Source organism: Vicia villosa, linkage group LG2, assembly GCF_029867415.1.
Source record: "Vicia villosa cultivar HV-30 ecotype Madison, WI linkage group LG2, Vvil1.0, whole genome shotgun sequence".
NCBI lineage: Eukaryota > Viridiplantae > Streptophyta > Magnoliopsida > Fabales > Fabaceae > Vicia > Vicia villosa.
This window is the reverse complement of record NC_081181.1, coordinates 165,801,043-165,824,082: the sequence shown is the minus strand read 5'-3', so window position 1 is coordinate 165,824,082 and position 23,040 is coordinate 165,801,043. Positions and strand designations below refer to the sequence as shown.

The 23,040-nt window shown below is 34.4% G+C and overlaps 1 protein-coding gene across 1 annotated transcript; it reads right to left on the bottom strand.

Annotated features, from left to right (window-relative positions):
• Positions 1 to 5,223: 5,223 nt before the first annotated feature.
• Positions 5,224 to 9,424, bottom strand: LOC131652842 (cullin-3B-like). Its single transcript, XM_058922821.1, has 2 exons — positions 9,076 to 9,424; positions 5,224 to 7,392 (listed from the first exon to the last, which is right to left on the bottom strand). Exons 1-2 carry the CDS (start codon positions 9,225 to 9,227, stop codon positions 5,352 to 5,354), a joined length of 2,193 nt encoding a protein of 730 aa, XP_058778804.1. The 5' UTR covers positions 9,228 to 9,424; the 3' UTR covers positions 5,224 to 5,351.
• Positions 9,425 to 23,040: the final 13,616 nt, after the last annotated feature.

Genomic DNA, 23,040 nt, shown 5'->3' with positions numbered 1-23,040 from the left:
GCACAACTACCATGGCCAAATAGTCTTTTCACCTTGTGAGTGTGTGATCATTAGTAAACCCTTTGAGCTTTTTGTGAACATCCATGTTATTTTTGAACTTAATGCTTGTCTACGAGTGTTTGATTTTTCTTTTTGTATGGATGTTGATTTCTTTTTTCTTGAACCCTCAACTTTGTGTTGTTGTATGAATTTTTACCCTGCCTTAGAAAGTAGAGAGTATTCATATTATGATGTGGTTGAATTCAAGTTGGGGAGAGGATGGTTGTGCACTTATCGGTTTGATTGCTATGAGGTTAAGGCTGAGAAAAAGAAAAAAAAGAAGAAAAAAAGAAAAAATCCTTGAGAAAGGAAACAAAAATAAGTATGGAATAATGTTGTGTTAATAAGTATGTGATTGGTTTGAGAAATTTTGGGTTGATGAAGAAGTTTGATTGAAATTTCATTGTTTGAAACTTTGTGGAAGTAATTACTCCCTTAGGTTTAGGCAAGTTTTTGTTTCGATTAGCTTTAGGACTTATCCCTTGTTTGTTGACCAAGCCACATTACAACCCTTTAAGTCCTTGTGATTCTTGCCTTTGTATTTTCAATGAGAACTTTTGGATGAATGCATAATTTTATCTTTTGTTTACAAGATTGTGTGTGAGTGAAAGTACCTTATTTTGTGTGTTTTTCATCTACCGATGATTGTTTTTTCTAGGTGTGATTCATGAGTGAACTTGTGTTGTTTTAAAATGTTTGGCATAATTTTTGTATTTAGTCTTTGTTTTGTGATTATGTTATCGTTGTAGGATAGTGGTAAGTAAATTCGTTGACTTGTACGTTTCTCAATTTTGATCCGTGCAATTGTTTTTGTTTTTCAAAACTTGTTGATTCATGATTCTTTGATTTTTATTTTGTTTCTTCATTGTTCGAGTGACCATTGTTTGAGGACAAACAATGAAATAAGTTGGGGAGAGTTTGATAAGTGCAAATTGTATCTCTTTTTGTGTATAAGTTTTGTTGCACTTATCTATTCTTTTTGACAATATCGTTTGAATAAACGTCGATTTGTTTGGAAATACGTTTACTTTACGGATAATTGTATTTTTGTGTAATTGTGTACTGTTTGATAATTTTAATGTCTTTTTGTATGTATTTTTGTATATTTGGAGTCTCGAGTAATAAAGTGTCGAAGACACGGCTCCGGATGCACGTTTTGAAGAAATAAAGAGCCAAAGTTCTGTCAAACTCGCTAAGCGCAAATTCTAGCGCGCTATGGCCTGTTTTTTGTTCCTCTGGCAGTAACTAAAGCTTCGCAAGCTCGCTTAGCCAGATATATCTCGCTTAGCCAGATATATCTCACTTAGCCAGGTATATCTCGCTTAGCCAGATATAGCTCGCTTAGCCAGATCATTTTTTGTCGTTTAGTGTAAAATATCTGTGAATAATGTACGGATTAGTGAAAGCTCGCTTAGTGAGATCTGTCTGGCTTAGCGAGGTCTGCGAGTTCAGAATTGTATATATGGTATAAAATTATATTTACTTAGGTTTTATCATCTTTTCTTTGATAAAGTTGAGCTCTGATCCATTTTAGATAGTTTAGAGGCTTAGGCAACACCATTGGGTGCTACACCATATGGATTGACTATGGATTTGTCTCGATTTCCTTGACACGGTGAGAATTTCCGGTTCATCTTCATTCTTCCCTATGTTTCATTCCAATGGTGGGTTTTGTATGTATATTTCTACTCTTATTGTATGTACATTTGTTGATCTTGGGATCGTTTATATATTTTCTTTATAAATCATCATTGGTGTTGTTCTTGATCTTTTTGCTTAAATGTTTCGGGTTTGTGTTGTTTCAGACATGGACATCATAGATCTTGATTAGGAATGATATGTGTTAGTTTCTAGATTTCATACATGGATTTAGGGCTAATAATTGTAGTGGATATCGAGTTTAATGTCTCTGTGTTGTTTGTGTCGGTTGGGAAATCGCTGGTGTAAATAGCACAGTTGAGCTTTCGTCGGTGTTTCTGACATGGACACTGATGTGGCATCTTGAATGATGCCTGATGATTTTGATGCGTATTGTGAGTGTGATGCGATAAGATCTTCAGATTTAAGTATTCGACGGGTAGAAAGAAATGCAATTCCATAACTATTTCTCTTAGACTATTAAGATTGTTTAATTGCTTTTATTTACTTTTCCCGCATTTTACTTTCCGCACCCAATCATGAAACTTAGAACGTGAGATAGTCGAACGGAAATTTTTCTCTACCAATCTCGGTGGACTACGATACGATATAACTTATATCACCCAGTAATAAATAATACTCCCTCCGTCCCAAATTATAAGAGAAATTTCATTTTTAGATTCATTGAATAATTAATGTGTTTGGTCTATATATAGACTAGATACATTAAATATTCGATGAATCTAAAAAGTGAATTTCTCTTATAATTTGGGACAGAGGGAGTACCTATTACTTTTTGTTTGCCGCTTTACCGCTCCAACACTCACTATGAGCTAAACCTTTTGTAGTTGAGCAATGTGAAATTAATATTAAAGTAGTGTTATGGTATATGTTGTGTGGTTAGTGTTTGCTTTACCATGCGTTTACTTGATTAAAAACTTGTTCCTTTGATTGATTAACTTAGAAATATGTAATAGCTTGTTGTTGTGAGAGATCCAACAACAAGTGAATTTCTTGAGTAAAAATGGTTGAAAGAGTGGATAGAGATATTCACTTGACCTAGTTTACTTAGAGATAAGAAACTACGACCATTAAGGAAAATCAGAACTGTAACAGACATAAATTAGGGTTACAAATGGAGCTTAGAGATTTGTTTTCCTTACCATTTTATGCATGAATCTGAATGATGTAGAAATACACCACTAGATCCTTCTGACCTTGCCTGTCACGACACCACACAACATTAACACATAACTAAATTAGAAATATTAATGGATCAAAGCTCAACTCAATCACTCTCATACATTTACTCTACTTCTCTCTATACTTTTGATACTTATTCTAAGTGAAAGATGAATTCAGTCTAACTCATATTCTTGTATCGTGGCTTGGACTTGCTTATTCTAAGTGAAAGATGAATTCAGTCTAACTCATATACTTGCATGTGACACCTTTGAGAAGCGAAAATGCTCTGTTTTGTGACAATAATGACACTTCATATTCTTGTATCGTGGCTTGGACTTGCTTATGCTATTCTCTCTACCACCCTTCGGTTTCTTTTTCCAATTACTACCACTATTTTCATTGACAAGTACCTCAAATTGAGATGAAGAACTTTGTGCCTTCCTTCTCATCTCCTCATTAAGAATATCACCCTTAGTCGTTTCTAAAGAAACAACACCTTTAGGAGCAGTACTTGTAATAGAAACTCAAAACGTCTCCTAAGACTCTGTAAAGATATTAATAGAAAGAGTCCCAAAAGTTCATCATTAAATTTAGTAGTCATTCCTGGCATCTGATCAAGGAGCCCTTGAAATTCACTCAAGTGATATGAAATAGAAGTCCCCTCCTTATACTTCAAACTTATGAAGATATTCATCAAGAATAATTTATTATTCCTTGATTTATAGACATACAGGGACTATATCTTCTCCCACAAATTTTTTGCATGTGTTTCATTAGCAATATGATTATAAACATTATCTTCTACATATTATCGAATAAAATCACATACATGTTAATGTTCAAACTCTCGTTCTTCATTAGACACAAAATCCGGCTTTGCGAAACTAAAAGCCGGTAAATGCAATTTCTTCACAAATAGTAAGTCTTTCATCTTACACTTTCATAAATGGTAATTAGAACTATTCAACAATACCATCTTCATCTTTGTATTTGACTCCATCATTCAAACAAGTAAAATAGCCCTTAACCAAGAGCTCTAATACCGCTCTGATGGAAAATTATGACACAATAACAGACCAATACGCAACGGATATAAAATTTCCCACACTTGTAAGAACCTTGAAGATCAACAACAAATATAAGACGACAAATCAAACAAATAAACGCATAAAAGAACACCGATATTTTTAACGTGGAAAATCCCTCAATATGAGAGTAAAAACCACGAGTCGTCCAACCAAAGAAATAGCTCCACTATAATCAATTGAGGATACAATAGTGTCTTAAAGTAATTCACAAACAAGTGCTAACAATCGCAAATCACAAAGTAAAACTAATTTACAAATAAGAATAAAAAAGTTGAAAAATAACTCAAATCTGCAACTCCAATATGAGGCACATATCTCTTAGCTCAGACCTTGTTTTCAAATTCTGAACGGTCAAAAGTTAGGAACATGAGTTGCGAACATGCCAATAAAATTTCAACTTGATCCAACACTAAACGAATCGGGGATCGTCGATTTAGTATGACTGTTGCAGAAAAAACGGAAATGAGTTTCTCTCCTCTTTTCTCTCTTTTAAATCCCTTATTTTCTCTATCTCTCTTTACTATAATTTGATGCTCTCCAATAAGTAAGACAAATGAACTATTCATATTTAGACTTTTCTCCACATAGGAAAGGAACTCAAATCCAACTAGACTATGATATGAAGAAAGGGGGAGAAATGAACATGGAGTAAGGGGGAGTAGAGGACTATAATATGAAGAAAGGGGGAGAAAGGAACATGGAGTAAGGGGAGTAGAGGAAGGAGAAGAAGAGAGAAAGGAAAAACAGAGAAAAGGAGAGAAAGATTGAGAGGATAAAATGCAGACTTTTATAGAAAACCCAAAAAAAAAATCAAAATTTTATAGAAACCAAAGACATATTTATATTTAAGCCAACAAAAATCTAAAAATTAGATATTGCAATAAAAATATACCACAATAAGTCCCATCTGCTTTTAATCAAGAAGTCTATTTGATTATTTCTAGTAGAAGCTTCTTCCAAACGAAGTATGAAGAATGAAACAATTCCAAATCCAAAATGAAAAGTATGCTGTTGAGTTGAGAGGTTCGAGTTAAGATGTTCAGTTATTGTCGTTGATAAATGTAAAGAGCTACTCCCTCCGGCCTGAATTATAAGCAAATATTCTCTTTTTAAGTTCATTGAATAATGAATGTATCTGGTCTTTTATGTAGACCAGATACATTCATTACTCAATGAACCTAAAAAGAGAATATTTGCTTATAATTAAGGCCAGAGGGAGTAAAAAATATTCGAAGTTTTGCAGTCCAATCAGAAGTGACACTAACAAGCCTAGTTTGTTAACCATGCAAGGGCAAGAAGCACAACTTGCAGCAATTTGTGATAAACATTGAAACTGATGATGTAAAATCACAGGTTCCATGATAAAATTGTTTTAACATTGATAAAAGCACATACAGTTTTTCAAGCAAGATAGCGGTACACTTTTCTGTCGACTTTATCTCTCTCTAAGAATTCGCGCTCAATGAGGGATTCAATCCGCTTTTTAATAACAACGGGATTTGGAAAAAATCGTGCCTGCAGCTGCTTTGTGACCTCGGCGATGACATTATTATGCTCTAGAGTCCGCCTAGACTTCATAACCCTCACAATTGCTGCCTCAATCTGGGGCTTCCTATCTTCTTCCACTCTTTGCCGAGTTTCTATATTCTCTGGTTCTGTCTCCCTCTGTGCAACAACAGTCCCTATCTTTACCTTGAAAAGCTTGCTAGTGAATTTATCGTTGAAAAAGAATGCATCATCCTCAGCTATGTCCTTGCTCATTGGCTCTTTCCGGAGAACATTTTTCCCTTTGACTAAGGCCAAAGACTGAAGGCACCTCTTCAAGTCTGGCATGGGTATTGATGTAGCCTGCTCTATCTCCTTACAAGTCAACCGATCGGCATTGTTGAAAAGCATGAGTACACACATCTGATATGTGGAAACATTCAGCTCATGCTTTCGGCCATTACCAAATGTAGCCTTTAAATCAGCATTCCCCATATTAGCTTGCCAGGACAATCTCCTACCACTATGAGCGCCGAGATAATAAGCACGAAACTTCTCACATACACCCAGGATTTCAGATGGAAGATTACATTGAGGACTGGATTGAGTTGGCCACGAACCTGTTGTAAGCACCTGGACAGATAATGTAGGGCTATCTCCCAACTCAGCCCCATGGCTTGCAAGAAAACCTTGCATCATATCGTAAGAAGTCTTCATGTCTGTAAACATTCCCTCTAACTTAGAAGTGAATTGATATCCACATTCTGTTTTGAGCTTAACAATCAAACTTCTTTCGGCCTCGTCGGATATAGTCTTCCCAGATAGAAGCCTTTTTGCCAAGTGTTGCTTATAATACTTCTCAAACACATCCTTTTCTTGCAGGTACCGGAAAAGCATCATGACTTTGTCTAGTACAATCTCCACATCCTCTTCACCAACCCCTTTCAACCCTCTACGAAGTTTGTCATCTACAAACAAAGAAATGAACTCTGGAGACCGGGCATTCAAATTGATGAAATATTCAAATGCAGAATTCAAGGCATTCTGAAAAGTTTTGTCGTTGTTAAATGCCATTGTGATAACCTTGTCGTATTTATCCTTCAAATTCAGAAGACGTTGCACAAAATCCACAGGATCTTTCAACCTTTCAGGATCCATAACTAGCTGCTTACCGGTATCCCGTATAAAAGAAGTCATGACATCCTTAACAGTTGTGAGCCCAGAAGGCACCCTGCGAAACAAGTTATACATTCTTCCCAAGTCCTCATATTTGTCATCCATGAGCATATTAACTAGGCCTGAGTTTTCCATTCGAACAAGAGTTTGCATATGATTTTCAATCATCTCTTTCTCCACCACTTTAGTTATCTCTGACTCACTTTTAGGATCCAGGTAGTGAGATACCCTCTCCATTTCTTCATTTAAACGCCTCTCAGCTTTTATCAAATAATCCCCACATTCACATGATTCAATGAATTTCTGGGATTCACGACAATAAAAAGTTGCAGAAATTTCCAGAAAATGCTTCTCAAAATCCGTTTGGTAAACAGACAAACCCAAATCCATTAGCATATTTGTTAAGTTCCTCATCAAGCCTCTGTTAATTACTTCGCCATTCCTTTCTCTAAGTACGAGGTCAAGAAGTGTATCTAGAAGCCTAGCCCGAGTTTTGCTGGAATGGATCACAAAATCTCTCCAGAGATTCAAACCAAGCTCATGAACATGGGTTTTGTTTTTGCTTGGTACGAATGTTCGATCCATGTACATCAGTATGTCTCGGATCATTTGCAATGCCTCGTTATGGTCTACCCACTTCCTGTTGAGCACCTCCAAGAAAACTTCACCTTGAGCAGATTCAATTGATTGGGAAATTTGTCTAAGATGAGAAGTCATGGTCGTCACAAGTCCGGAGTAGAGTTTATCTCCAAATTTATGAAGCACCATATTATAAGCATTCCTGAACATACATAATTATGATTAGAAGTCTCAGATATATATATATATGCTCGGATATGAAGATTAATGATGAGATCTTTATTTGTTACCGTATAACAATTAAGTATGAGTTAAAGTAAAGAAAACAAAACCACAGCCGTATTCTATAACATCAATAGCATAAAGCTATTGACTTTCATTCAAATTTAAATAAATGGCAAGTTTAATAGAGGTTTGTGGTAGGGTTTGAATAAATACATAATACAGATGGAGGTCTTAGAAACAATAGCTTTTCCTTCTCACTAAATGGAAAACTAACAACAGCCTACATTTTTTACTATAATATGATTAAGCAGAAGCAAGAGAGCTGGCCAAATAGCATCCAGAGAATGTTCCAATATGATATACTACTGATCTGAAGCGAATGGAAAAAAAAAAAATTATGCAAGTATGTCACATACAAGAATCTACCAATGCCTAGCTAGATGCAACTCTCAAACTTATTAAAACAGGATAAGAGCAAGTCATAAAGGCACTAAAAACGGCTTTCTTTTAACCATTTTCTACTACAATCACTGAAAACAGGTATATAAAATATAATAACTAAATGAGAAGTAACAAAATATGTGGCTTTTATGATCATTAGTGACAACAACAACAACAACAACCAATCCTAATCTTACTAAGTGTAGTTGGCTACATGGATCAAACGACGCTAAAATTTTCTATCAAAAGCCATACTTCGATATAACTCATTAATCTCGAGATCTTTCTTAATAGTTTCTCTTACAGTTTTTTTAGGTCTTCCTCTACCTCTACTGTTTTGACTACCCTCCAATCGATCTACTCTACTTACTACAAAATTCACAGGTCTTCTCTCTATATGCTCAAACCACCGAGTCTAATTTTCACCATCTTTTTTACTATAGATGCTGCTCCAACCCTCTCTCTCTAATGATGTCATTTCTAATCCTATTTCATCTAGTCTTTTACAATTAGTAGCGACATCAAGAAATAAAATCAGAAAGCATTTTCCCAAATAAAAAACAAAAAATAACAATCTAAAGCAACTTAACAGCCTCGATAAGTTTAACATAACTTGCATATATCAATATTCAAACTTTATAACATTTGTGTGGTTTTAACATTCCGGTTTCAGGAGAAAGATGCCCAGGTAATCTAAAATTTGACCGAAAATAAGTAAAATTTGGCTAAAGATTATTTCAGCCAAGGATTAAAAGCGGGTGCTCTCAATCATTTTGATCTTCACTAAAGTCTAAAAAGCTCATTAACCACTTGTTACGAACTATATAACATGTGCATGACCATGCAACAATCTGGTGCCATCCATAAAGAAGCTAATTCGATAACCTTCAAATCACATGGCAACAACTCCATCCATTGCACCAAAACCACCCTTCATGTTCAAGACCCAAAACAAACACACACGAATAGCAAACACCTCCATATGTTGCTAAACATCCAAAACCATCTTAACCCTCAAATTCCACAATATTGAAATGTAATTCCAAAGCAAACACACTGAAAATCACACATCTAAAAATCCAACATTTTTTACCCAAAAAAACCACATCAAGTAACGTAATAATCACCATATCATCATTAACCTAATACCATCACAAAATTAATTTGCAGAATCTATAATCATGAAAAAGAAAATTGAAGGTGTTTGTTATGAACAAACCGGTAAAGCTCTTCAAAGCTAAGCCCACTAGCATTATGATTGTATATCTCATGAATAGCATGCTCAAGAATCTTCCATGTTTTTTCAGCGTAATTAGGATCCGCCACCATACGGTGTTTATACGCCTCAATCGTGAACGGTCTCTTCTTCATCGCAAAGGAAACTGCAGAAAATTCGAAGGAACGGTGAAGGTGAAGGTGAAGGTGAAGTGATTCAGAGGATTCGAAGAAGGGGGAGAAACCCTACAAGCACAGTGAACGGGAATTGGGAAACTAGGGTTTCATTTCCGAAGTTGATTTTTTTTTCTATGGAGAAATGAAAGCAAAGAAAAGAAAAAGAGACAAATTAAATAGATAATAAAAGTTGTATGAATATGTATATGATGGTGCTTGTAATGAAAGTAGTAGTCACTCTTTAGGTTTTTACTTTGGAGTATAGAATGTCCTAGAACCAATCCGACCCGATAATTTGATTTGAAAATAACCGGTCGAATCTGATTCGATTCATTAATTAAATATAATAGATCGAATCTGACTCAATAAAATAAATAAGTACAAAAAATGAAAATAAGAAACATAACACGATAGAAAAAAGAGTGAGTTAACGTTATCTATCAGACTCATGTTATTTTCAAACTAATTAATGGATAAGACTATTTTATCCTATTATTATTACTCACACAAGATTATATTAGTTTCTAAGTCATCAATTTACTAGTTACTAATTAATGCGAATATGTCTTACTAGTTATAAATTAATGTGATTATGTTTTTCTTCTTCTTATTCTATTATGAGATTGAACTAACTATTATCAAAATTAGAAACTCATATTCAACGCATTTTTCCTCCCCACAGTGAACCCTACCAGAAAAACTTCATATACACGAAATGTTATTTTCAAATGGCAATCAAATTATCAACGGACTCCACACGCACCATTTTCTTCTGAATGTAAAGGTAATGTGACTCTAAAACCTTCTTCATTGCATTTTTTTTAGCATTTTTGCTTCATTCGTGTCACACATTGTACTGGTATGATTCAGATTAAAAGAGTATGAGCATACACCTCATACATGTTTGAACGATACAATTTTTACTAGGTTTTATCTATGTATTGACATCAATTTCATTAACATTTATTTTGTTAATAGTTAATTAAGTAGTTTTTTTTCAAGAAAGTTCACAATTTAGGTTTTTAATGATTTAATGATATTTTCCTAGTAATGTATCGTATTGCAGACGTTTAACCTATTTGGTAGGCCTAACAACACAACGAAATGACCAGAAGAGAGAAAAGCATGCATGCCATACGCGTCCAGAAGCTAATGCATGCATGGGAACACACAGTCAAGCATTTGGAGGCCCAAGAAGGCGTACCCAGATAAAATTCCTCTCCTGTCATATGTGTATCTAAGCTTGAATACGCATATGGGGACCTAAGGACAAGTATCCATATGCTCTTCTAACATTCAAATAACATGCATAATCTGGTGAAAAGCATTCAGACGCCTCAGATCTAGTACAAATGCGTGTATAAATCAACAGAGCGTCCAAATGCCTACCAAGGCATATGCAGAAAAAACTAGCTTATGGCAAAAGGCATCACAACTCATAAACACAAGTCTGTACGCCCATTTACGAATATTTATTAAGGAAGCCCTATTTTCTAATTTTATCTTTTATTTTGATGGCAAAAAGGCACTTTCGAGTAGAGCAAACACGTAAAAAGCAATATGAGGCACAATTCAACAGATTTTTGGGTAGAAGCCGTTGACCAAGTGACTCCAAACACAAGACAGAGAGTGAATTATGTTTTTCGAAGATTGATAACAATTTAGAATAACTTGTGTCTTTAAAACAATTTAATTTAATTTGATAAACAACCATAGATATGGCAGTGAAAATATAGAAAGAAGACGAAGATGAAAAGAGATACACAACGGAAATAACATAAACAAATAAAGGGGGAGGATAGAGAGAATGCATGAGATATTCATACAGGTTCAAACTGACCACTTAGCCTACTCTTGTCCCCAATAGTTTTCTCTTGAGAGTTTCACTAAAAAAACACTTGAGCTTTTTACAATATTTTCCCGCGAACCTTCAACAGCAAACATATAGAGCTTTTACAACGAATAAGCTCAAGAATTAACACATTAAGATTTTACAAATGATTAGCTCATGAAATTTCAAACAAAGCTTTTACACGTGTCAAGCTCATGAACCTACAATCATATAGCTTTTACATAGGTTAAGCTCTAGAATCTACAAACAAGCTTTTATCCGGTTTAGGTTGCAACCTTTTACAAAAATAATTCCACAATAGAATCGCACTCTTGAATACAAAAAATTAAGCACAACACTAGTTACAACATAACTCTCACAAGGTATTTTCGTTCTTTTATAACTACGACAATTCTTATGAAAAATAAATTTTAGAAACATAGAGTCATAGAGAGAGTAGAAAATAACTAGTGAGGTTTCTTCATTCTTTCTTTCATTTATAATCGCTACTTGTTCTCTATTTTCTTTATAAAATTAACTCAAACATTTTTATAGACCAAATTTTTATAATTGGACATCATTTTTCAATCATATCCATCCCCCTCCCCCCCCCCCCCCCCCACCCTATTATTTTTGGAGTCACTTGGTCAACAAACCCTAACTGGTAATCGATTAAAACACATTCAAAACAACAACCTAAATCCAGAAAAGAAAACCTTAAAATGGCTATATGGATTAATCGATCAATAACTTTTCTAATTGATTAAGAGGTCGTTCACCTTGCTCTAATCAATTGGATCAGGTCCTTAATCGATTTGGTAGTGTGTAAACTTCCCTAATTGATTAGACAACACTTCTTAATCAATTCCATATAAGGTTTGATAAATTTTCAAGAAGCTTTATGAAATGAGATAGGATTTGAAAAAGATTTTTATGTGTGTGTGTGCAATTGCCTTAGTATTTCAAAATTTATTCTTAATCTTTTTACAATTTAACTTATCACTTTAATGAACTAAGTGAAATACAACTAGCTTTTACATTTTCTCTCTTTTAGACTTCGAGACCCTCTACTTGGTTCAATAACTTAATTAACACTTAAACCGGATCTTTTAATTGTCTGACTAATTAGGCTAAAGATTCTTCTTGATTAGGTGCCATCATTAAGGGCATCACTACTACAAATTCTATATTTCGTAATAGTTTCTTACTACGACCATATATTCCACGAAAGTAATATACATTTAATAGCCGCTTTTTTAAATTGAAATTCTGGTATATCAGACTTCAGATGTCCTATTACATGTCGAGACATCTGATCTGAATAAAACACATAGGCAAGGTATAAACATACATACACAATACTGAAAAGTAAACAGCACACTAGAATTGTTAACTCAGTTCGGTGTATAACAACACCTACTCTGGGGGCTACCAAGCCAGGAAGGAAATCTACTATTAGTAGTATCAATTCGAAGCTAAACAACCTCCGGTTTACAACTTCTCACTTAATCCCTACCCAATACAACTTCTACCTAGAAACCTCCTAGATATAAGAAACCCTTCTCACTTCCAATCACCATAGTGATGTCTCAGGATAACAAACCCAATTACTGATATTGACGGTCCTTTACCTCAATCTTCAATTCCAAGAACACTAGATTAAGAACCTACTAATCAAGAATACTTAATATTAATTAAAAGCTTCGATCAAGAAGAATACTCACTCTTGCTTCACAGCTTTGAGGAGAACAATAATAGAGAATTACTACTCTATAACATCAGTCCTACTCTCATATCAACATGATATTTGAGAGGCTCAAACATTCCAACTCTCCTAGAGAGTGGCTTAGAGACTCGGCCCTAATAATATAAAAATTTACATTTTCGAGTGATTCATTTCTTATGTTACAATGCTTTTATTTATAACTGTTTTCCCAACTGGATTTAGGCTTTAAATCACATCGTATCAACTGCTACAAATCTGCAGAAACTTCTACATAAAAATAGGTCTTCAATCATAATATTCCTAATTTATCTCCATAACTAGAAAGTGCATATTCTTCTTGATTCCGACTGGAATCTTCCATACCTTTAAAATCACCGTCACATAGGACCGCATAATATTCCCAGAATATTCTACATCTGTTAAATCTTGAACCGATCCAACAGCCCATCCCAAATAGTCATGATGTCAAATGACTCTGCATAGGACATCTTGTCCGACATGTTGTTCCAGATGATAAAACATTTCATCTCAACATGTTTCTTCATAAAGTGGACTTCTTACCAAGAGATATACATCTCAATATGTTTCATCTCAACATGTTCTAGAAGATATTCAAATACATAATGAATCATATAGTTGCTATAGAGGAAATATTATATCATATGGCCTAAAAGGATGTTATGATGATGAAAATTACCATAGTAGGAAATAATTGGAGTCAAATGTTGAACTAAAACACAAAGTATGATGTAATTTTTTCATATAAGTCCTCTTATATGTGATATAACATGCGTATATTATGTGTATGTATGTTTGTCATTAATTTTAAGTCGTCAATTTTGTCCTTATGCCAGATTTTTACAAATTTTTATAATTTTTTCTGAGTGTAACCAGTTACCATCTGATTATAAATGGTTACACGTTTGAAAATCCCATTTTTCAGTCAAGATTATTGATTAAATACTTTTGTTGAATTTTTATTATGCTTTTCACTCTTGCTATGTATGTCTCTCTTTGGTTCTTTTTCCTTCTTTTTGATAATGACAAAGGGGGGAAAGAATATGTTGTAATGTATGACTATGTTTGCTAACTTTTACAAGAACACAAATTGCTTAAATACACTATTGATCAATCAAGGGGAGATATCAAAGTAAGGGAGAGTATTTGTTCAAACACCAACTTTAAGCGATTCAACGAACAATTGTTGTCATCATCCAAAAGGGGGAAATTGTAAAGACAAACTTCCACCATTGTTTTGTATTTTGATGAAGACAAAGAATCTAGCTTAAATGCATTATCAAAGAAGGAAAAAACTCAAAGTTTCAAAGAAATCATTTGTGACAAGACTTGGTAGTCAAGAAACTTTCAAGAACTTTGGATATGGATGAATTGATTAATGAGCATAAGATACAAATTACAATTATGCTCTGTATAGTACTTTAGAAGTTCAGAAAAAATTGCATTTTTCATATATAATCATCCATACATGTTTTGAAATGATTTGGAACTAGACCATACTGTTACAAGCTATTTTTTGCATTTTCAAATAGCTGTAACCGATTACACAAAAATTGTAACCAGTTACAGGCACAGATTTTCCGTTTTATCTTTTAGCAGCTACAACTGTAACTGGTTACCCAAAAACTTTAACCGGTTACAAGCACGAAATTTTTAAAATAATTTTTAACAACTACATCTTTAGCCGGTTACAACCACACGGTAACCGTTTACCTCTGAACCAGTAACACTTTTTCAATTTCATTTTAAATTCAATGTTTTCCACCTCTTGATCATGAACCATATCAATGCTTCATGATATTGTACTCATTCTAAAAGGTACATTTCACATATAAGTAGTTATTGATTCTGAATTTCAAATTCACCTATTCCAATTAATCAATTCAAAATTCTTTCTCAATTTTAATCTAAGTTCCTTAGGCCAAAGACTTAGTAAAACTTCTACATAATTTTTACAACATCATTAAAAGTGTCATATTAAAGTTCTAAGCACTTGAATTATTATACATTGTGAATTATTCATTTGGAAGAGAAGCTCAATTCTCATCATTGATACAAGTACACAATCTTCTTCATCTATTATCCAATTTTTTTAATCACAAATTATAAGTGGTCATTGTATTCAAGTGAAAATAACAGACTTTCTCTTGTGTGTTGAAAATCAAAAGGTGGTGTGCCTTTGTGATCGTGGTAGAAAGTTAAGAGAATCTGGTAGAACGATTGTAACACTTCTAACATAGTAAAATTTCTCACAAGGTGTGAGGGGACTAGACGTACCCTTGTTTGGAAAGGGGAACTAGTATATATCTTGGTGTTCTTTATTTTTCTGCATTTACTTTTAGCACTTTATCATTCATAATAGTTCCGGAAAAAACAAGAACAACTTTGCTATCGCTCATAATCGAGAAAAATTGAATAATATAGGTTAATCTAATTTAACCCCCTTAGATTAACTTCAATACTTACACGAATCACAAATATGAATAACTCAAATCATCTGACTTGAGTCAGACATTGTTTGACTCAAATTACACAAATGGATTTTCATATGTTCTTGCTTCTTTATTCAAATCACTCAGTTCTTTGACTCAAATCATACCTCTTGCTTATAACACGAATCAGACACCATTTTCACTCATTTTTGTGCTAGATCTTTAGCATATATATATATATATATATATATATATATATATATAAACACCATTTTCTCTCAAAATCTTCAACAATATTAAAAAAAGCGTACACTTCTAATATTGATCGGAAAACTCATAACTCACTATACTCTCATTTTCAAAAAGAGTTTTAAATCTTTCTTAAGTTCTTGGAAATGATCTCTTTCAACTTTTACCTTATTACAAGTCCATTTTCACATGGATCTAAATATCATCTTTGGAAATTTGTGATTATTGAGAAGATTTTGTTATTGAACTTAACGTTTCTTTGATGATTTGTTTAAAATTTCATATGTTTGCAAATGTGTGTAGTGTTGTGTCTGGTTTCAACAATTCCTCTGAAAATGAAATTGGTTCTTCTCTCTAGATTCACTTTGGTGGTGTTATGTGCATGCCTATGGATAATGACAACTTTAAAAGTAACCAATGACATAAGCGATTTTGACATGACGAATATGATGAGCAACATTGGCGATAAGATGCTGCCACATGTTTAGATGAGTATCCAAGATGGATATTTTGGGTGGACAATCTAGATGTCCAATTTTATATTGACTTATTTTCTCAAACTAAGTTTGATAAGGACATTCTTATGTAAACCTAGGATATAAAATATGCAAATATTCGGTACAAAGTTACACTGTCAAAAGGGAGGAAAATGTGTAAATAATGGACGTATCCCACCAAAAATATTTGACTTCCAAAATAAAAAGGAAGCTAACAAGAACAAAGCATTTTTGTCTTCAATATTAGCCAATACTTATAAGTTGTTCTTCACATTTAAAAGGTATTTGTCTTCAATTTTAGTCAATACTTATGAGTTGTTTTTCGCATTTAAAAGATATTTAGGCCATTTTAAATCTATACTATTTTTTTTCGCTTACTTTATACACAAGCAAACAAGAGAAGAGAAAAGTTTTAACTTTATAATTGAAAGATGTGAAGAAACATCATATTGGAGCGGTGAAGATTTGAACTTGAAATATTCTACTTATTCACCTTTAAAGGATGAAATTCTAACCATCAAATTACTTATATTTTTAATTCTTTTCTTCTTATTTTCTTTCCACAAATCAAACAAGAAATAACATTGATAAGAAGATAAAAAATAGAGATATTTGATTATCTTTAAAAATTGTCATGTAGAGTTCAAATCAACATTTGATTTTTTAATAACAGATCTTTTAAAGTTGCCATTATATATTTTGGTCTTGTAGAAAAGAATAGTTTACCACAACGTAGTAAACTAAAGTTTTTCTCATCGTTGATTCTCTTTGAATTTAATGTCCAACATTTTGAATATGATTGTTTCTAGTAGAAAACAAATCTATAAAAACAATAAAATATAATTTTTTTAAAAAATATTTTGCACAGATAGATAAATAGCTTTGACTAATAGGCAATTTGTTTATACATTATTAATATATAAATATTAATAATTTATTTATATTAATATATAATAAAAAATACTATCATTTGAAATTGAACTCCGACAATTTAAGAATGGTTACAAATTAAAAAAAGTTTAGTAATATCATATAGTAAAAGTTGAGTACATGGAAAAATCTTTCATAACCCTTCCTCTTATTTTTACACGTCGCCGATTTTTGGGAAAATGTGGTCATTATACACTCAAATCGTCACTATTGAACTTTGTTGCTGAAATCAAACTAAATATTTTCTTCAACATATGTTTTCGTGCTGCTACATGACAACTTTTTTCCTAACCTATTTGACTAACATGGTTACGACTCTTCCAAAGGTCCCGATCTCCTTCCGCACACTCCATAAGCAAATATCACTTCTATACTATACCCTCCCCTTCTGCTTCCACCTACTCCGTCTCACCATCACAACACTCTCTTTTTCTCCCTCTTTCATATTACTCTTTCAGTTTCCACTGTATCAATATGGAAAAAACTTTGAGGTTTATTGATTTCGATATTATGAGTTATGAATATAAGCATAGATATGAGTTTATATTGTCGTTATTTGTTTCATTTTACATATTTAACGTTGTTTTGTTCTTTTGGTTCTGAAAGTTCGGATCTTATTGGGTTTGTGTTTTTGTAGGATTTTCTATGTTGTTGTACGATCACTGCGACGACATATCCATCTTAAAGTTTTGGTTTTTCTGAATGTTTGGATCTTACCAGGTTTATATTTTTCTTAAGTTTTCTATGTCGTTATAATTTTTGTTATATAGTCACGACAAACTTTATCCATCTTAAAGTTGTGGTTTTTCTGATGGTTCTGATCTCACTGGGTTTGTATTTGCTTATGGTTTATGGTTTATTTCGTGTTTTGTTCGGTTTTGCATAATAAGACGATTCATGTTCTTTGAGACTACTATTTGTGGTATATATTCAGTTTGTATGTTTGTTATTTAATGGTGTTTAATGGAGTATGTGTATAATGGAATTTGTGGTAGAGATCCATGTTTATGTTTAGAAATGATTTATTTTAGTATTGTGGCATCTCTGGGTTTAAACAGGTTGTCTACCAAGTGTTCGATGAAAGTTTCAAACCAAACACTTTCTTAGGTTTTCTATTTCAGATTTGCGATTGTTCGATGATGTTTTGCTGATGTTTTGTATTTATGCAGGATACTTGATCAGTGGTTTTCACACATATATTTACCGTTGTTTTTAAGTATCTTCAAGTTATTTTATTTAGTGCTTTATGTTATTATTCGTCATTTTATGCTTTGGTTGTGTGTTTTAATGTTTTCAGGTTCATATGGAGAAATCGGAGTAAATCAGTGCGAAACTCGGAAGTTTTGAGGAAGTTTAGAAAACATGCTACAGGAGGCCTGACACGGGTGGCCGTGTTGTCCAACACGGGCCGTGTCAGGAAGAGAGCTGGGAGCAAAGTTTGAGAGAAAGGAAAAACAGTGGTGCAACACGGGTGCCCGTGTTGCTCAACACGGCCCGTGTTGCTAAGTCTGGGACCAATCAATAAAAATAAATATACCAGGGGACCAACACGGGTGCCCGTGTTGCTCAACACGGCCCGTGTTGGGTTTGACGCTGATTTCAGTGAATTTTATGATTTTGTTCAGTGGTTTGCCTGCAAAGGTGTTTTTGGTATTTCCAACCAACTTAAGTGAGTCTGCACTATTTAGGAGAGCTTTCAAGATGAATTAGGGATCTTTTTGCTAGGGGTGTTCGCGGGCCGGTTTGGTTCGGTTTTGAGAGAATCTGATACCCAAACCGATTAAAATTAAATGGATTGGTTTGGATTGGATTTAAAATTTTTTGCGATAAAGCCCAAACCGAACCAATCCGAGAAACAACGGATTGGTTTGAATTAGTTTGATCGGGTAGATAAAAAATACAAAAATATTTTTAAAAAATAACTCATTTACAAAAATTAATTTTTCATAATATTATAAAAAAATATAATATTAATAGTGTTCAAATTTAAATATTATACTAGAAATTTTTCTCTACTAGATCCAAAAATATCTAACAAGAAAAATATTTAAGATTAAGACTTTTGAATCTATAACTAGTGACTTGAATTAATATGATAATGAATGTGTTTCATAACTTTATATTCATTTATGATATTACACTATCAATTTTCTAATAACAAATTAAAATAGCATAACTTGTCCACACACAACATTTTATTTTTTTCTTATTGAAGTTGAATGTTTCGTAGTAATTTTTATGATAATTAATTATGGTTGGTTTGGGTTGGGCTTGCGGGTAAAAAATTGAAAATCCGATGTCCGAACCAATTGTCATTGGATTTCATTGGTTTGGTTCGGTTCTTGCCCGAACTGAAAAAACATCCAACCCAAATATTAAGGTTTGGTTCGAATTCTGGTTTGGTTCGGATTTACCCGAACCAATGAACACCCCTACTTTTTGCCACACGAAGAATTGGAGGATTGAGAGAAGAAGCCTATGCAATTGGAGAAGAACGGAGAACTCTCATGAGCGGAAGCCATTGAAGATCAAAGTTCATCATCTCTATTGTAATGTCTTTATTTGATATCTTTGTAATTTCTTTGGATGATATGAGTAGCTAAACCCCCCAATGCTAGGGGGGTGTCCCTGATTAACATTTGTGATGATTTTGAATTCCGAATTTCAATAACATGTTTCTCTTTTACATTCAATTTAATGGTATAAGGTTTTTAATGCTTTCCTCGTCGGACCAACTGGATTGATTTATGACTGACAATTAGGATTGACCTCCATTGTTAGGGTTTTTATACCATTATATTATAGTAGATATCACCTAGGACTAGGGATACCTTATAGTAACCGGATTGTTCTTGATTATAATAATATTTGATTTGATCACTAATTTCGAAGGACTTTGGGATTAGGATTTCAATGTTCAAAAGTTTGCCCACTAAGGACTTAGGAGCAAATACCCTTAAGAACCGGTAATTGATAAGTTGAACTTTGTTAATGAAATAAGGGTTCAGAATTGTTACATGTTAATGCACACACCTACCCTGGCATGTTACTCATATTTGGCCAATTCAACCTTTTTAAGTTTATTTGCAATTTAATTTGTAATAAAAAAAACCAAAACCCCAAGGCTTTTTGTTTAATTGAAGTGCGACTAACTCTATAATCTCACGCAGTCCTTGAGATCGATATTCGGGGAATTTTCCCTTTATTACTACAGAGGCAAAATAGTACACTTGCTATTTTACCGATCAAGTTTTTGGCGCCGTTGCCGGGGACTGCCGAAAATTGTAGAGTTTTTAGTTTTATTTCAATTAAAATTAGAGTTTTTAGTTTTTAGTTATATTATTTTTGTTCCTCATTCTAATAATTGTCTAATCTGTTTATGCGAGGCAAGGCCTCAGCAGAATTTCCTTTTGACGCAGAAATTGAAAGGACTTTTCACGCAAGGCGCAGACAAACTCGTCAAGCTAAACTGGAATCTGAGGAAGAAGTAATTACAGTTCATTCTGGTTCAGACACCGAAAGTGAAGAAGAGATCATGGGCGAGGTACCACCACCAGAGAGACTTCTCGGAGACTATGGTGCTAGAAACACACCGGGAGGAAGACTTACTATTGTCAACCAACCGGTGAATGTTCCTAATTTTCAATTGCATCCAAGCACCATCACTCAGCTCGAAAGAAAGCCTTTCACCGGAAAGGTTAATGAAGATGCAAACAAGCACCTACAGAGGTTTCTGACCATGAGTACAACTTTAAAAATCGAAGGTCATACAGAAGAGGCCAAGAAGCTGAGAATGTTTCCATTCACCTTGGCAGAAGAAGCAGAAGAGTGGTTTTATTCCCTTCCAGCGGGCAGCATTACATCATGGGAAGAGATGGAAAAAGCTTTCTTAAATGAGTATTTTCCCGCCTCGGTATTTATAAGGAAGAGGTATGACATTCTGAATTTCAAGCAGCAGGAGGGTGAGCCCTTAGGAGATGCCTACAAAAGATTCAAAAGAATTCTAGTGGCATGTCCCACTCACAATATGGACAAGACTGAACAGATGCAAGTATTTGTCAATGGGCTCAGGATGAAAACAAAGCAGTTAATTGATACAACAGCTGGAGGCTCGACAAATTTCACAACAGCCTCGGGAATCACCAAAATCATTGAAGCAATAGCTGCAAATGAGCATTTGGAATTGTATGACAGGTGTGCTAGCAAACCGGAAGGAATCATTGATCTCAAGCTGGAGACTTCTGAAACTCGGGTTGAAGATGCGATAGCTGCAGAAGTTGAAAAGAAATTGAAGGCAATGAATATAGGTAAACAACAGGTGGCTCAAGTTCAACAAGCTCAACCTGTCAGCTGTGAAATCTGTAATGGCCCACACCAAACGATGTACTGTTTCGCTACTCCCAAGCAGATTGAAGAAATCAAATTCCTAAGGCAAAACAACCCGTATTCTAACACCTATAATCCAGGGTGGAAGAATCATCCAAATTTTGCTTGGAAAGATCAACAACAACAAGGTACCCAGAAGGCAGAGTGGGAAGTGGCAATTGAAAGATTAGATGGGAAGTGTTCTCAGTTCCAAGAAGAAACAAGAAACAACCACAGAAACACTTCAGCCTCAATTAAAAATCTGGAAGTTCAAGTGGGGCAGATAGCACAGCATCTCACTCTACAGGCACAAGGTACCCTTCCGAGCTCAACTGTGAAAAATCCGAAAGACCAAGAGAAGATTAATGCTGTTACTACAAGAAGTAGGAGAGTAGCAGAGTCTGAAAAAGAAAAAGAGGAAATAGATGACCCCATGGTAATAGAGGTGGATCTGGAAATAAGAGAGAATCCAAAAGAGCCAGAAGTTGTGGTGCCACCAGTTCAACCAATTGAAGAAAAAAATAAGAAAGACGCGGAACCGGTGATAAAACTACCCTTCCCCTCCAGAGTGACAAAGAAGGGTTCAAGAGAGAAAGACTTTGAGAAGTTTACTAAGTTGTTCAAAAAGTTAGAGGTAAACCTACCATTCTTTGAAGCCCTTGAGCACATGCCTTTGTACAAGAAATTTATGAAGGAGGTGTTGGGAAAAAAGAGATCACTAGGAGGAGAACCAAAAATTGCAACGGAGAAGTGTGGTATAGTTTCGACAGCAAGAAAGATCCCAATAAAGAGGAAAGACCCTGGGGCGGTGGCGATACCATGCACTATCAAGAATATAGCATTTAAAAAGGTACTCCTCGATTCTGGGTCTAGTGTGAGTTTAATGCCTTTGTCCATTTTCAAAAAGCTTGAATTAGAAAAGATTAGTGAAAGTAAGACACAGTTAAGGTTCGCTGATCACACCGTTAAGAAATCATATGGGGTAGCTGAAGATGTACTAGTGGAAGTAGATAAATTTGTATTCCCTGTGGACTTCCACATCATGGACATTCCGGAAGACGAAGAAACTCCTATCCTTCTTGGGAGGCCATTTTTGTCGACAGGCCGCTGCAACCTCGACATTGAAAAAGGAACGCTGACGCTGAAATCTTTTGATGAAGAAGTAACGTTGAAGATGTTAGGAGTCAAAAGACAGAGGGCGGTTGTGAATGATCAAACTTCTGATGGTATGACAGAAAGTGAGGAAAAGAATAAGAAGTCTAAACAGCCCCAAGAAAAAGTGTCAAGCATAGCCTCCCGGGTGGAACCATCTTATGTAGTTGTCAAAAATCTTAAGAAAGCTAAGGAAGTCAAGAAGAAGGTGGAGGAGAAAGAGCAAGGAAAGAAGAAGAATGTGGGAAGTAAATTAAAGAGAAAAGCGGTGAATGCCTTTCGTCTTCATGAGTTAGTGGTTGCGAAAGTGACAAGCAACAAGGTTTGGAAAAGGAGATACCCTCCATAATAAAGGGTAATGGACCGTCGAGCCTTGCGACGTTAAACGAAGCGCTTCGTGGGAGGCAACCCACGGTTTTAATAATTAATTTCTCTGTTTGTTTATTTTATTTTCAGGAAATAAAAGAGGACGTCTCTGGTGAAAGCTTGGAAGTGATCATGAGAGTGCATTATCCTCTGTGAGTCACCTCTCTCGAACTCGTTCTGAAACATTGAGGTCAATGTTTAGTTCAAGTTTGGGGGAGGCTCTTCT